Genomic DNA, 16,143 nt, shown 5'->3' with positions numbered 1-16,143 from the left:
GAATCATCAAATACTTTCAAAACCGTATCCCCTGAAACTGAAGGCCATGTGTGTCCGTTATTCATGAGGTCGAATTTCTCCAACCACAACTGTATTATGCCTTGAGGGTTCACCGTTTCAAGTGTCCCACCTGGATTCTTCCTGCACTTGCCTGTGACATTAAAACGTACAAGTACAATGTAGAGGGCCTAGAGTAAGACTGAGATTCCTGTACTGAAGGACACATTATAAGACCGAGATCAAACTTCTTGCATGGGTGGACCTGGCATTCCACGCGCTCAGAAAGGTTCGCGAGCCGTGAAGATCTACACGGCTCGCGAGGCGGAACTTCGCGGAAGGTGAACGCTTCGGCTCAGCTCACGACGTGGCCTATAGCTGGGTGCGACACAATGCGACAAGAATAATGAATTCTTCGCACTATGATTAGCACCCGGATACGGTCGCTGCGGCTGGCGTGATAAGTCGACCATCACATTCACCCACACTCAATGTGGCTCAGAGTCAGACTACGTATCCTAAAAGGTATGCATTCCTAATGATTCCTTCGCGTCTCCACTATCTAAGTATACTTATTTTTGGTATACGGGCAATGGCCCTTCCGAGTCAGTTCCGACCTTGACCAACTACATCCTGGGTGACCACCACACTGAAGTCGCGAAAGGCCACACTCGTACGAGGATATTCGCGAGCAGGCCACCAAAGATCAGAAAATTGTTGGGGTGTTCAAGTTCAGCACAAAAAGTGCATAATTTTAAAATCATAGTATCCACTGGACTAAGACTCAGTGAGTGGCAGGCTAGCGGCGGGTACAGGTATCGCGTGGAATCTACTGATGTCACCCTGGCCTGAATCCATGCCACTAGCACTGTTTGTACCAGGGAGTAGTATGGTACTACTCCCTGGTTTGTATGGAAGTACAGGAGGTGATGGACATTGTCGGTTGCATTGGTATGATAAAATGATAATGTACACTGTCACACACATTATCTGTTGACACCTCCATGAAGCGGCGGCGCAGCGGAAACAGCTCGCAGGTTTTGCTATGGTAACACCTGAGTAGATCTACGACTTGCATCACCTGTCTACCACGACGTACACGTACATGTACTGCTGCAGGAGCAGGAACACTACCATGATAGTGGTGTTTCCACGAGAAATTATTTACACGTACAGCTTATCATCATGCGCCCAGCCTGTGCATGTTGCATAACTTGCATTGTTGGAGCATACTTTCATCGGCAGGGAGTCCTGAGTCTGAGACCCACGACACTGTGGATCTCAAGCTGGAGCTTGGAGAAGAAGATGGTGGGTGGCAGACTAAGTAACTGTTAGAGGTGAACCTGGCACCGTGGAGGACGGAGATCATTGCACATGATTGCCATATGGTTACGTGCCCGCCATTATCCATTATCCATAGCCTCAGACCAACGTGCATCTAGTAGGGGTGTTACTGTTAGAGGCACTACAAGACTAGAGTCGACTATTCTTATTGCAACACAAACCAAAGACTTAGTGACCGGTGACGGCGATACAGGCGCGCCAGGCTTTATTCAATGCTTCTTGGCAAGCACAGAGGAGTTTTGTTTACATTCTGCGCACCGGTTTCCAGCGGTGTACGCTCCGCGTGAGTTCTATGCGAGCACACATGACGTATTCACTGCGGTTAATGAGTACATTTCACATGATTCTGCCCTGTTCAGTGACACACTGTGTGCGTGCGTGCGTGTGTCGCAGTGGGGTTGGAGCACTGCCGCTGGTGTAGGTGATGGTGAGGGTGCTGTGGCAGCAGGGTGCCGGGATAACGCTTTGCGGGAGCAGCCGGCTCTCTTGCAGTCCCTCGTCCAACAGGGAAATCGGCTGACACACGGGCCATTAGGCACGAACGCTTTTAGAGCGAGCACCTGCTATGAGTCTTATGACTGCAGCTAGACCTTCCAGTTTCACAGTCACAATGTGTGACATGTCCTTCCACCGTCCCCGTCCTTGCACACTGCCCACCACGCTCGTAGGTCTACTGCAAGTACACCAGTTACTCGAGAACGGGTACCCGTCCGGGTTTATTCACAACGCCAATACTGGCAATAGCGTGAAACCATGAAGCAAGAACCAAAGCAAAAAGACAACCCACATTTGGAGTAACACCAGTTACTACTGCTAGCCAAGTAGTTGAGTGATGCTTGGTGGTCAGCGCGGGTAGGTACCCTCTACACTCGACACGGTACAGGAAAACCAGAGAGAAGGCTCACTTCATTCCTGCACACTTCATTCATGGGAAGTCTTTCCCGACAAGATTGCATTATCGCCAATATTGGCCCATCGTGCCGTCACTGCGCATCGTGTTACATTGCCCATTGCCGTGCAAGCCTCAGCTATAGTCGCCGGTGATTAGGACGCGAATCGCTTGCACTTTACGCAGACTGGCGGTTCCGCTGGCTCGAGGACACTGGCTCGCATACGCCATATCCAGGCAACGGCATAGCGGTGCGCGCATGCAGGGTATTGGCGATAGTTGCTACCAGTGTGCGAGTATGGGCATGTATCATTGTATGCCCTGCACGCTTCCAGCAAGTACACCATCGCATGTGCACATGGAGTGAGAAAACTGCCTATGGTGTGAAAGCAGACAGCATGGTTGACCGTTCCAAGGTGGTCTACAGCACGTAAATTGTCCAAGGGGAAAGTACTGGCCACTCAGAGATACCAGGGCCCTGATCCTCGGCTCAACGCGTAATGCTACTGCTGTGGAGCATTCCGTTTCCAGTGCGGAGGCTTGTTGCGTCTTCCACCTGCTCGCCTAATCTGGAGATAGTAATCAACGCTGTTGTCCTTCTTGGCTGCCCAAGGTCAAAGCAAGCGGAAACTAGATCGATGGTGATACTACGCACTGAAGGTGTGTATTGCTTTCAGACACCACTACCTTTACATTACAACAGTAGTTCTAGTAACCGGAGGGTATCTTTTGCTCATCATACGTTTAGCAGCAGCAGCAGCAGCAGCAGCAGCAGCAGGCGATTAAACGAAGCGTATATGCCTGGTCGAACAGTATTCGGTGAACACAAGTATCAGTGAGGAACTCACTTTTATCCACCTACGTCTGCGCGGGTGTGTGTCTGACCACGGAGGGGCGTGGAGAAAAAGTTCATGCCGAGGACGTAGCGTGCAGCCCAGCAATGGAATTGGGACTGGTGAAGAGCTGAATCCAGTGAGCGCCCACCACAGTGGCAGCAAAACTCAGTATGTCAGGACTAGCTAGCTAGCAACACGTCAAGCAGACAGCCCCAGCTGGCAGCAATCAGCCTTTGGGAGCTGGAGCAAAGCTACAGAGTGGGAGGAGGCGTCTTCATCACCAGCTGCGCGGTCATCACAGAGAGAAGAATATGAAGGACGGCGAGATCGTGCACCACAGTAACCAAAGCTCCGCTTTGTTTCGACCGGTCGACACCCAGGTGGAGAGGATCTTCAAGCAGGGCATACTGAGCAAGGCGCCGCCTCTCTATGCGGCCAAGAAAGCACAACGTTTGAAGAACCTCAAGGTAACCTTATGAAGTTATGTATACTTGCACGTGCACTGTACCCGAGTATTCTCTGTTCATCCGGGCCATGGGTGGTTTATGCCAGCTTGCTTTTAAAAAAAAACTATGGGAGGTGTAAGCTGGCTTGCTTGAAAACCATACACGGAAGGTGACTTGAAAGTTGAAACCCATGGCTGTCGGTTACGTTAATCCACCCAATATAATTCCCTTTTCTTCTTTTATATAGCTATACCGGAAAGAGAGGCTTGATATCAAGCTATTATCCTTGTTGTCGAGTTAGATACCTGTAGTATGAGCCTTTGGTATTGTCCTGGACCTCTACGCACACCGTGTGTGACAAGACTACTCCTTGAAGCAGTATAACGTCTGAGTGTAGGAGCCACTGCCGCCCTGCACATCTCCATGCAGTGAGCCCTGCACATCTCCATGCAGTGAGCCGAGGCGAACTGACCAGAACGGTGAATACTAGTAGCCACCGAAAAGACAAGTGTGCAAGCCCCGCAGGAGCTGAAAGTCCATTTCAGTTCGGGTGGAAATCAGCATACACGGCGGACAATTGTCTGGTGAGCATTCACACCCAAACCATGCATCACAGAACCAAAGAAAGGACTCGTTCTCGAGTATTGCTTACGGAATGTCACCATACATAGTTACTACTCCAAACTACATGATGAGCACGGGAACGAATAGTGTCAACGCATGGTAGGTTTCTCCTGCGTACGCTACACGTGTATACGTACCAATGACTACCTGAGTAACATAGTGTAGTACTTCACTCACTTCAATCAAATGGTGTAGTTTGGTGTGATGACTGGGTGACAGAGCAGGTGGATCGTGGCTGGGGAGCAATATTATGCCAATAGGGCCTGTAGCCATGATCACCATAGCGCGTTTCTCACTACGTGTTAGTTGTTCAGCGTACAAACTCTATAAGGCTGTAATGACTTTTGAGGGCATGGACAGATCAGCTAGCCCCCAGATTTAAGTGGTAATCATGGTTACTAGAACATTGGACGGAGACAGTGTGAAGGAGACCAGCAGGCCCTTTTTAGTCTTTACAATCCTGTAAGGCTGTATCTCTGAACGTTCTCTCTGTCTCTCAAACTCGTATGTACTAATGCGTGTGTGCGTGTACGTGTGTGTGTGTGTACGTGTGTGTGTGTGTGTGTGTGTGTGTGTACCTGCACATGTGGCTCTCTGCAGCCATGGCGGCGGAGGTACTTTGTGTTCATGGAGGACACCAACAAACGCCTGAGTCTCTGGTACTACAAGACCCAGGACGACTTCACCAGGGGCAACCGGGCCAGCGGCGTCATCTTCATCGAGTCCTACTTGGCACTGTATCACCTGAAAGTATCCGGCGACAAGTATCCGTTCTGCCTGGCATTCCAGTTTCTCATCAAGACACTCCGCTTTGCAGCCGGAACACCGTGAGTATCCGACAGCGTCCAGTACAAGGGGACACTTACATGTACTGCTGCATGCTTTTCAGCAGAAGCTTGGCACATGGACTGGCTATGACCCCCGCCCACCCACCATAATACAGATGTGGGAAGGTGCCTAGATCCAGTTGTGGGGATTGATCGTTAATAGTAAGAGAAGGGTATGGACTATGGGGTACGGGTGCAGGGTGGGGGTTGGTGGTAGGTCACCATAGTAACAACAATATGCTGGCCCTGTTGGCATGTGCAGCCCTCGTGGCAGATCACTAAAAGTCAGGAAGACTCACTTTTCATCGTAATGCCCACTGCTCTGTTGGGTGTTTGATGTCCTGTTCTGCTGTTCGCTGCTTTGTGCTGTGCTTTGTGCAGATCTGAACTTCTGGAATGGCTGGAGGTTTTCCGACTGCACTTGCCACGACCACCGGCCCTGTCTTTACCGCCATTGCCAGCCGCGGTCACAAAGGCACACCCGGAGCATGTGACGTGCGAGGCAGCGAACAAACCAGCCGCCGACTCGCTGGGCAGAGGTGCTCCGAGCAGCCAATCGAAACACCCTCAGCCAAACAGCGCGGATGAGCAACCCCAGGAAGACCCCGCGGCGCTACACCACCACCACCACCAGGCGCACGCAAGCAGTCAGTGGCAACAGGACACACAAGGTGGTGCACAGCAGCAGCAGCAAGTCACAGGTCAACCCCCAGGCTCGGCAAGTCCAGCAGCAGCAGGAGCAGGAGCAGGAGCATGGCAGAACAACCCAGCAACAGGCAACGGTGAGCGCAGCAGTCGTTACCCAGAGCATGCATTGCTACCTCAAAGTGCTAGCAGCAATGGAGGCCAATCTCAGCAACAGAAAATGCCCCGACACGACAGCTTCGACAGTGGACCAGCGCCTACGACAAGGCCACCGGCAGCACCAGCACCCTATCGCCGACCGGCATCAGCCATCGACTACGAAACAATATCCTATGGTGACCGGGGCGCACCGACACATGCGTTTAGTGAGGATGAAGTCGGGCTGGAGCACCGATCATCTGCAATCAGTCGCCGCTGGAAGTCCGAGATGGCCATCATGGTGCAGGACGAGGACCTTTACGACGACGTGGAGATCGTCGGCGCGGATACGGACAACGAGGGCATGCACACAGCAGCCACGGCCAGGACGCTAGACACGCCGAGAATACCCAAGGCGTTCCGCGACAAGCCACTTCCAATACTACCGTCGTCGACACCACAAAGGTTACCACCGGCCGGCTGCGACGTTCCCGACAAACCCAGCTGCAGCAGCAGCAGGCCCACTGCTGTTGTCGCCAACACCAGTGCAGCAGAGCAGGCAATGGATGACGATGCGTACGAGTTTATGATTGCTGGCGATATATCCGGAGGGCAAGCGTCAATGATGCCGGTGAATGCTCCTGTGGCAAGGCTCCGTACCAGAGCGGCTCCTGCTGCCAGTACAGCACCACGGAACAGCATAATGCAGCAGTTCAATGGCGGCGGCGACACTCGGCGATCAACACTGGAACGAGACGCGGACGAAGTGGAAGCGTTCATGAGAGCGCACGAGAACGCAGAGGCAGCCGCGAACGAAGAATCCGGCGAGATCTATGAGCGGGTCACCAAGATGGGGAAGTCCCTGCTGAGTTCGGAGACCAAGCACCAATTAATGTCATCTCTGGCACCGTTTCAAACGCAAGAAAAACCACCACCACTTCCAGCAAAGCCAAAGTCAGAAACACTGCCACCAACAGAGCCAAGGGGTGACAAGTCTGACAAGCGGCCACGCTATGCACAAGTTGATCTCACAAAGAAACAGAGCAATCAAGGCATGGCTGCACCTAGCAGCCGTTTCCGTGACAGCCGAGATCGACCAACCGTTGCGGTGCTGGCTCCTCAGAGGAGCCGGCAGAGAGTGACGTTCGCCGACCAGGTTCCAGGGCGTAATCAACCGCTGGTGGAGGACGTGGAGGCAAACTCGCCGTCACCATCACCGTCGCCGTCACCGGAACCAACCAATCCACTACAAAGCATGCAGCAGGGCCAGGACAGCTACTATCCTGTCGGTGGTACAGCAGCAGCAGCATCAGTGACTGCAGCACAGCAGCAGCATGGGCGTGCTGGCACCAATGCTGTTCAGCCTCAAGTCAATAGGCAATCCTATCAACAGCAACAACAGCCCCAGCAGCACCAGCAACAGCGACAGCAGCGACAACAGCAGCAGTATCAACATCAGCAAAGTGCACCAGGTCACCAGCTACTAGCGGCCAGGATATCACCAGCTATAACCACCACCAGCTCATCGTCCTCAGCAGCAGCACACAGTAGAATGTCGTCTCGACCAGGCTCACAGATGCTGCCTGACAGCAGCTATCCAGCATCGTGCACAAGCGAGCAGCTGGTCACCGAGATACACCGAGCGGCCGTAGATCTAAACGGAGCCAGCGTCGTTCAGCCTAGTCCGGGTCCATCATCCTCAAGCAGTGCCGGTGTGGTCCGGAGGCGAGTGGTGAGCGGTATTAGCGGTAGTAATGGTGCGGTGGCCACTGAGCCACCACCACGCTCATGGCAGAACACCGCCGACATTACCGCCAAGCTAGGACCCAGAATGGCAGCTGACGGCGCGTCCGGATCCGAGAGCAACATCGCCCACTCGGCGCAGAAGCATCAACAGCAGCAGCAGAAGTATCACTGGGAAGAAATGCAACATCATCAGCAGCAACAGCCACAGCAACAACATCACCAGCAGCAACAACATCACCAGCAGCAACAACAACAGCAGCAGCAGCAAAAGAAGAGAAAGATCACGACCAGGGTTGTCAACAAGGGTCGCGTTGTGAGCGCAGAGACTGCACGCCGCGGGGCCAACCTCGCTGGAGCTGCCGTTAGTGTCCTGTAACTGTCCAGCACACCCGTCCCCAAGCACTGCAGTCACAGGCCAGGCAGCACATTACCACTCAGTGCCAGGAAACATCTACTTGTAGCTTGGAGCATGACAACTCCCCTGTGTCCAGCACCTAGTCTCCCGATTACCGGTATTAGCCAGGACACTATTGCAAAGGTATTGGCACCATTGTTGTTTATGCTTGACGCCAGTATCCACTGAAGCTGCTGAATCCCACATCGCCAGACAAGAACAATCCAAAGAAATCAGACCTATTCGCTATCGTCTATTTTACAATTGAACTAACCAGATGTCCAACAATCAAGAACTAACAGTTGAGCTCCCATTGATCTTTGTTTTGTTTGTCAAACACTATCAAGATCATAGCCATACCTGTATGAGTAGGTCATTGCAGCTACTTGACGAATTTGTGCTGTCCTGCTCATGTTAGCTGGTGCACTCCCCCAGACTCTCTGGGTTATAGCATTTTGATTTTTTTTAATGGCTTGAGTTACAATGAACTCTTCATCCTGGTGGTCCGACATGCTGTCACTCTACTTCATTCCCATCACCATGGCTTGTTCCTGAGCAAAGTTGAGCACTAGAAGAGAAAAGAATAATGAATCCAGCATGCAGTCTCTTTATATCAAGCAAGCAGTACTATAATTACTGCATGGAGAGCGTGTGTGTGTGTGTGTGTGTATGAGAGAGAGAGAGAGAGAGAGAGAGAGAGAGAGAGAGAGAGAGAGACAGAGAAAGATGGAATGCCGAGTGCCAGCATTCCCACCATCACGACTTCTAATCTGCAGCATGCTATTCCAGCAAACACGGTGAACACGGTGAACGAATCCACTTGCGAGCAACACGCAGTAGAGCAATGCAGGAAACCCAACCAGTGACCAAACTGGAATGAAGTTGTATAATCAGTACATGTATTTGCACATGTCATGATGGGCTGCAATACACTGTCACATCACACAAAGATGACATCCAGCCATTGAACTACAAGTACATGTACTGCATGTACTCGAAGCAGTTGCTATACGAACTTACACACAGCCTTCTCAGGTACACAGCCGCCGCGTAAAACGTAGTACGATGTACAACAGTCCAAGGACCAAAGCACGGACGACCACACATTGCCCAGTGGAAGGCAAAATTGCACGATCAAGCGAGGCTAATTACAAGTACCGGTAAAAGCAATTCATCAATCGTCTGAAGAATCTTCGTGGGAATTGCTTGATTCGTCGTCATGAGCAGTTGTGAAGCAGGACAAGAAAGGAGAGAACGCGAAAGGTTAGAAAATGATCCTAGTGCTATGGACAATCTGCTCATCATGACAAGTCTGACATGGAAGGAACTGTGCTTGTTGATAAGAGGACCTACAAATCGCTACAGTGTTACATTCTGGAATTTCAAAAATAAAACTTAAGATTGGACACATGGCCAATATCCTACTGCACACTGCACAGTACAATCAAGGAGGACCAAGCATGCTGCGTCTAACAGCAACCTGAAGTATGATGCTTTGTACACAAATAAGCTAGTACACCGGAACGTGTACAATGATGCCATCACTGAGAATTGCAACACAACTTGACTGCATGTTTCATTTGACCACACTACAGCCAACAGCAGGCTAGCAAACATAGCCAAGCGGGGCACACATGTTGAGGGAATACCAGCGCAGCTCCACAATAAAGTTATATAAACATAGTGCGAGTTGCATTGGCCTGCCGTGCTAGCATTGGCGGTTTTCTTTCTTCGGAGCACAGCCTCAGGAAGCGGGCAATCTCAACTGGCAAGAGACTGGATCCTCAGAGGAGCAGCACTCTTGCAGGGCAGCAGTCACTTCAGTATGGGGGCATAAGGTCAAAATCAGTAGTAGCTGACTGCTGTTACTGTACTGTGGGGGCCTGGCACGAGACAGTAGCCCACTGCTGTTAGCACATGGTTACTGTGACGTGATGCCGGACACAAGGCAGTAGCTCACTGCTATGTGTTACTGCACTGTGATGCCGGACACGAGACACACGGCCTGACTGTCCGTGCCCAGGACCACCGAGTTGGAGAGGGCATCGACGTCCAGGCTGTTGACAGGCAGTGGGTTCTTGGGCAACAGGCTGGCGACGCTGACACGCGACCTCACGAGATCGCCGCTGAGCCACGGGTTGCTCTCAGAGATGCTATCCCCAGTCGTCCTGCTCGCCAGCAGGCTGGGAACAGCACCGCTGGACGCTAGCTGCATGGAGCGCTGCGCCGAGCCGTCCCAGTGGAATGCGGCACCGTCTTGCGAGCACGTGAAGATGTGGTTGGGCTTCAGCGGATGGAAACGCACGTCCCAGACTGAAAAGAAAATGCCGCACACAGCAGAGCATTGGCCAAAAACAAAGTTAGAGTGCGCTATTCACAATGTCCTAGAAGTTAACAATATACACCACTTTCTATTTAACATCACAAACAGCAAAAGATGCATCTGAAGCAGCAAGAAGCCAAAATCTGCTGTCCTTTTTACTTCGCCTTACCCCACCACCAAACAACAGTTACTATTCTCAAAAAAAACCTAAGCATTTGGAAGTAAAAGTATGCATGCCACTCATTCACGACATTGGTGCAAAGTTTACCCGGGTTTCACATCACACACAAAGCATACGCTTGACCACTACCATACATGGGATAGTCTGAGCGGCGGTAAAAAACTAATACTACCCGCGGCCGCAATCAATAGATACATGTAGGACACAAAGTGAACTTCTGCATACAGACTGAACAGAACCCATAGCCCAGAAAAACACACGACAGACAAAGAGACAACTACATGTACAACAAGAGTCTGCAGTGCCTATGGCTCATTTCCTGTTGAGTACGGCATACATGTATGCGACAGGACAGCGGTGTGTTCTGTGGTGATTCTGCCCTTCATTATTACCCACGGTGTGTTCAAAAAATCTGATAGAAGGCCAACGATCGTGGCACGGTGTCTTACTGCTGTCTTGATGCGCCTCCATCAGCGTGACCGGGTAGCGCTCCTGTCGCATGTCCCACACGCTCAGCACGCCGTTGCTATCGCCGCACGCCACCACGTGGCTCTGCGTGGGATGCTTGGCAGCGCAGTTCAGAGAGCCTGACTCACCGGACCTGCACCACGGTGGCAAGCACACGCCAAAGAGTCAAAGACAGCAAACGGCACGATGGGTATCCAGATGGAGCAGATCGAAAACGATCACAACAGCAACAACAACGACAAAATGAGTGTGCAACTCCCTCAGACTAATGAATAACCCGAGTGTCATCGTAATCAACACCACCAACTAGACTTCACAAGATGCTCGTCATCAGCATCACATGGCTTTTTTTTAACCATGTTGGAGAACCCAACACATGCCATCTGAACGATAATCCACGCACACAATAGAAACAAACGCTGTCAACACAAAGCACAGCAAAAGAGGATGTTTGATCTCGGCGTACATTAGCATGAGCTTGGAGTGTTTCTTCCCCGGCGAGCGCATGTCCCAGACTTTCAGGTGACGGCCAGAGTTGATGGTCAGCAGCTCCGAGGCGCGCAGTACAAGCACCGCATTTAGACAACAGCTGTCAGCATTCTCTGCACAGCAAACACGCACAAACACAACCACGGACAAGCATAGTTACACGTGCACAGACACGCAGCTGACACGAGAACAACTGCAACCACGAGGATGCCGCTCATGACACGGCAGGCGCGACAATGTGCTGACATCAACCTCAGTGAAAGCTAAGTTATCTCAACACAGCGCACACGTGGCCAATAGCATGAGCGTGTGAGTGTCATGAGATTACCGGTATACAGTGCTTCAAGGGAAGTTAAGCTACACACACACACCCATGTACTGCAGTGGGTGCTGCAAAGGTCGCACTTACCGGCAGTCCAAATGGGCTGTGAGCGGTTGATGCGTAGCGCGTTGATGGTGCCATCCTCGCCCACCGTAGCCACAGTGTCCATGCCCACTGCTATTGAAGTGCACGGACAGTGCATGCCGGACTGAAAGTGATGAAGGCCTTCCCATCGGTGAACACACTGTATTGCAGTCTGTGTATCAACACACAGAGAATTAGAGAGAGTGATAGAGTGAGGGGGGGGGGGGGGGGGGGAGAGAAAAGAAATGGCGTGTGGAAGGAAGAAGAAAGAAAAATACAGGGAGACAAACAACAAAAGCAAATAACAGAGTATGCACTTTCAGTGTCACTGACCTGATCACGCGGGAGGTGAGCCATCAACGACACTGAACCTTGAGAGGATGCCACAAGGAATCGCTCCTCATCGAAATACTAGAAAATCACACAGCACAGAGATAAAGGTTTTCAGACACAGTTATTCAAAAGAAATGCAAGATACCCTGATAGGAACAAGAGAACAATGGCAGGAAGTCAAGAGAACAGGACAAGACGACGACTACACGTGACTTCATTACACTTTTCAACAACTCTCAACATCCATTGCAATGCAAGAACTGGATACAGAAGCAATTATCCTGAAAAATAATTACCATGCGCAAATGAACCCTTTACACAATATATACTTTAAAAGGTGGCTGGGATGGTACAGCTCAATGACGAGTTCATCACAACTCACACTCATAATGAACGAAATGAACTTGTCATGTACTCGTTTTGCATTGTAAAAAACCAATGTAGGCCCAGATTTAGGAAGCCAGGGTCGCCAGGTTCTCTACGTGAATGAGCTTGCTGGAACACGACACATTCAGCATATTCGCCTTCCTGGTGATGCGTGCATTGGTCGTACAGTAAAACCTGTCAAGGCGACCACTCGGATACGGCGACCACCTGTTCTAAAAGACCACTAAAACCAGGACCAAGGGATGCTATTTCCAGTCAAATGACCCTGGACAAGGAGACCACCTGGTAACAGAGACCACGTTTTGAAGGTCCCTTGAGTGGTCGTCTTAGACAGGTTTCAGTGCACAGTAACTGAGTTAATACACCCTTAGGGGCCGTCCGGGGTTACCGATTGTTTTTACAAAACGAAAAGTTTTTGTATTTTTCAGCCCCCACCCACCCACCCACCCACCCACCTTTTCTGCAGGTAAAACGAATTCCAATAAAATATTGATGTCAATTTTCGACATCCAGAAGTAACTGGGCATTCTCAATCAGCATTCAATAATTATTTTCAAAACGAAACACCATCAAACCCACCCACCCACAAACGAAAACATTTCGTTTCGAAAATATTATTGGTAACCTCGGACAGCCCCTTAGCAGTCTCTTACCTGTATATCTGTGACATCACCATCATGCCGACAGCTAGTCACTAGCTCTGGCTGCTGAACTGCCTGAAGGTCATCAGCGCCTTCATTACTTGCAACGCCATTCCTCTGCGCGGTCGACCATACACTCACGACATTATCCTACAATAGAAAACCACACACACACACACACCACACACACAAACACACACAAGCACACACACACACACAAACACACACACACACAAACACACACATCTGTTGCAGTGTGATCAAGTGAGTGGGAACGCCCATTGCTCACTTACATTCTCCTGCTCCACAACACTGTAGTCAAGTGTACACTACCCGCCCATCAACATGGCACGCAAGCGTTGTGTCCGATCAACAGTTGTTGCAAGTGTAACACAAGGACCTTTTGCAATTCTGCACAGTGCAAAGTGCAATCATTTTCAATATGTCTCTCTGACAAAGGAGAACTCTATTTCTATGTACTTCAAAGTAAGATATAAAGAAAGATAGATAGATAGAGAGAGAGAGAGAGAGGAGCTAGATAGATAGATTAGATAGAGAGAGAGAGGGAAGAGAGAGAGAGAGAGACAGAGAGAGAAGAGAAAGAGGTGACACGAGGAGAGAACCAGTGAGGTTGAGCGGGATTCTTCCGTCCCAGTTGTAACGTGGGTCAGTGGTGGTGCTGGGAAGGCTGCAACAAGCCCTACAAGTACCACCAAGAGTACATGAAACCCAGAGTGTACAGCTTGGATGGGCTAGTGTCACGGCGAAATTCTGCGATGACATCACTTTAGTGATACAGTACGTACAGGCGGATCTCTTTCTGCACAACTGCAGCGCAGTTGTACGCACTACGGCACTTGCAGCCGCTTATCTGCACCAATTATGATGTAACCCCGGAATTTCGCCGTGACAGACACCCATGCAGAAAAAGTCACAAGCTGCACACTCTCGGTTTCCTGTACTCTTCACACCACCTGGCTGCTCCTGTCTCTGAAAAGAGAAATGAGCAGTACGCTATAATCATGGCGTGGATTCGTGCAAGGCTCTGCTTTGTGCTAATTTAAATTTTGGTCCAGCATTATGTGTTTGTGGGGTGCCAGATAGACGAGGTCTCGATCCGACCAGCGAGAATGCAGTTGTCGTCGCAGAAACACGCCTAACTAAGACTTGAGACCCCTGACAACTTGATGGTAATAATTTTGCATGTACAAAGTAGTTAGGAGGCTGCTAGATTGCATCTCTGGATTGCTCCTCTAAAAATGATTTCCTATTTCTGCCCTTGTTTTTTTGCCTATAAAAAGAGGCTTTGTACTTAGAAAAAACCTAAACAGCAATGCAGTATAATATTCTCGTTCATGCCGGATATTAATTTCTTTTCGTTGGGATCCACACGCATTCGCATAACATCAGCTGCAGATAATACTCTCTAAAGAGTGCTTTGCCCTACCTTTTGATCCCAGCTGCCACTGACGAAAATACTGGATGGTACCAAACTACCTCGCTGGACGGGCCTCCATTTCACGCTGGACACTTTATGGCCAGTAAATTTGGCAATGGCTTCGCCCGAGCCGTCAGCCATCCTCCTCAAAGGGACGAAACTCCCGAGTACAAGAGTGGCTGTGAATACTCGTACTCAATAATCTTTTATCAGTTATAATCGATTTATAAATCTGTGAACGTGAATGGATGCTCAGCACAAGAAAAATCGAATGTAAAAGCGCGGGAACGCCGGGTTCAGTCTCGGAGAGTAGTAAAAATACTACTCCCTCGCGATAACAGGACACTTGCATACACAACACTGCACTGCACTGGCGCGCGGCGCCGGCGCGGCGAGAAACAACTCTGCAGCTAGCTGCACGTGCAGGCCTGGATTTTCCATCCAGGAAATGAGTGGGGATCATTCAAAGTCAAGCGGCAGCGGTGAAAGCAAAGAGTTCAAAACTCAAAAAACCAAAACAGAATAGAGCCACCTGTCCTTCCCGGAGTAGACGTAGTTTGGATGGAACTGAGTGCAGTGCCCGGTTAGACATGCTCACTGAAATATGCGCACTAGTATTATGATTCGCTACAGTGCGGCTTGCGCAAGCGACCTTTCCAGCTAGAAACCGCTATTTCTAAATGTTTCGTTCCTGCGGAGGGAGGTGAAACCGTGCCAAACCTAGTTATTTCAGAGTACAAGCACTATCAGTCTAGTAGTAAGTTAGATAATATTAGTATTACCTATCCCTGAGGCTGTTATGTTCGGCAACGAGGTGAAGGCACTGAATTATCTGCGAGGATGGCTGAAAGAGCGATTACACAATTGTGTAGATGATCTGCTGGATAGACTTATCAGCAATGGAGTGTTCACTGGCGGAGATGCGGCCGTGTCCGAAATCAGAAGTGAGAAAGATGGACACAAGCAAGTGGACATATTGTTACGTCGGTTAGTCGCTATCCGTGGCAAGAAGGGTGTTGGTGTTTTCCCCAAACTCTGTGAAGTGCTTCGAGATATAGGGCGAAAAAACACTGCTGACAGAGTGGAGACTGAAGCCAGGATATATGAGAAAGTTGGAGGGAAATTAGCAGATCTGGGAAATTGCCAGCTTTACCTGGAAGGGTTAAGTTTGTCGGAGCAGGTACATCAAGTGGTGGTGGAGTACGAGAGACGGCTGGGTACGAAACAGAAGAAGCTGGAACAGTGCCTGAACCGCTTGGATGAAAAACTACGCCGTACATGTGTACGAGTTAGCGAGAGAGCAGACAATGTGTCTCTGCACAATCTTGTCACCGACACCAGGACGTGCTTCATACCCATGCAAGCTGTGAGCCAACAAGAAGCTCTACGCTCACCAATTCACAGACACCATCGAAGTGACAGCAACACCAAGGTGCTTCAAGGACGAGAAGTGGAGAAACGCGGGAAGACATTTTGTCTAGAGCACCCTAAGCAACTGCTGATGAACAGTTACAGTGGTGCTATCAGCAGAGAGAGTGCAAATAGTGGAGACACTGCCTCCGCAGCAACTAGCACGGATAGTGCAGAAGAC

The 16,143-nt window shown here is 50.2% G+C and overlaps 2 protein-coding genes across 2 annotated transcripts; one reads left to right on the top strand and one right to left on the bottom strand.

The window, feature by feature from the left end:
• The first annotated feature begins 2,266 nt into the window (after positions 1-2,266).
• On the top strand, positions 2,267-8,482 carry LOC135815341 (mastermind-like domain-containing protein 1). Its single transcript, XM_065328622.1, has 3 exons — positions 2,267-3,533; positions 4,737-4,963; positions 5,345-8,482. The coding sequence occupies exons 1-3, from the start codon at positions 3,378-3,380 to the stop codon at positions 7,866-7,868; spliced, it is 2,907 nt and encodes a 968-aa protein (XP_065184694.1). The 5' UTR covers positions 2,267-3,377; the 3' UTR covers positions 7,869-8,482.
• Positions 8,483-9,060: 578 nt separating this feature from the next.
• On the bottom strand, positions 9,061-14,770 carry LOC135815342 (nucleoporin Nup43-like). The gene is made up of 7 exons (XM_065328623.1): positions 14,562-14,770; positions 13,127-13,264; positions 12,087-12,164; positions 11,757-11,925; positions 11,325-11,460; positions 10,840-10,991; positions 9,061-10,199 (listed from the first exon to the last, which is right to left on the bottom strand). Exons 1-7 carry the CDS (start codon positions 14,691-14,693, stop codon positions 9,856-9,858), a joined length of 1,149 nt encoding a protein of 382 aa, XP_065184695.1. The 5' UTR covers positions 14,694-14,770; the 3' UTR covers positions 9,061-9,855.
• Between the last annotated feature and the right edge of the window lie 1,373 nt (positions 14,771-16,143).

Source organism: Sycon ciliatum, chromosome 4 (assembly GCF_964019385.1).
Source record: "Sycon ciliatum chromosome 4, ocSycCili1.1, whole genome shotgun sequence".
Lineage (NCBI taxonomy): Eukaryota > Metazoa > Porifera > Calcarea > Leucosolenida > Sycettidae > Sycon > Sycon ciliatum.
This window is presented reverse-complemented; position numbering and strand designations above follow the sequence as displayed.

Bases quoted from the DNA above. Each gene is read 5' to 3' on its own strand.
- LOC135815341 (XM_065328622.1), top strand. From the start codon at position 3,378: ATGAAGGACGGCGAGATCGTGCACCACAGTAACCAAAGCTCCGCTTTG. The intron at 3,534-4,736 runs GTAACCTTATGA...GGCTCTCTGCAG, and splicing joins AACGTTTGAAGAACCTCAAG to CCATGGCGGCGGAGGTACTT. The intron at 4,964-5,344 runs GTGAGTATCCGA...TGCTTTGTGCAG, and splicing joins CGCTTTGCAGCCGGAACACC to ATCTGAACTTCTGGAATGGC.
- LOC135815342 (XM_065328623.1), bottom strand. From the start codon at position 14,693: ATGGCTGACGGCTCGGGCGAAGCCATTGCCAAATTTACTGGCCATAAA. The intron at 12,165-13,126 runs GTAAGAGACTGC...GTGATTTTCTAG, and splicing joins GTGATGTCACAGATATACAG to TATTTCGATGAGGAGCGATT. The intron at 11,461-11,756 runs GTAAGTGCGACC...TTTGCTGTGCAG, and splicing joins ACAGCCCATTTGGACTGCCG to AGAATGCTGACAGCTGTTGT.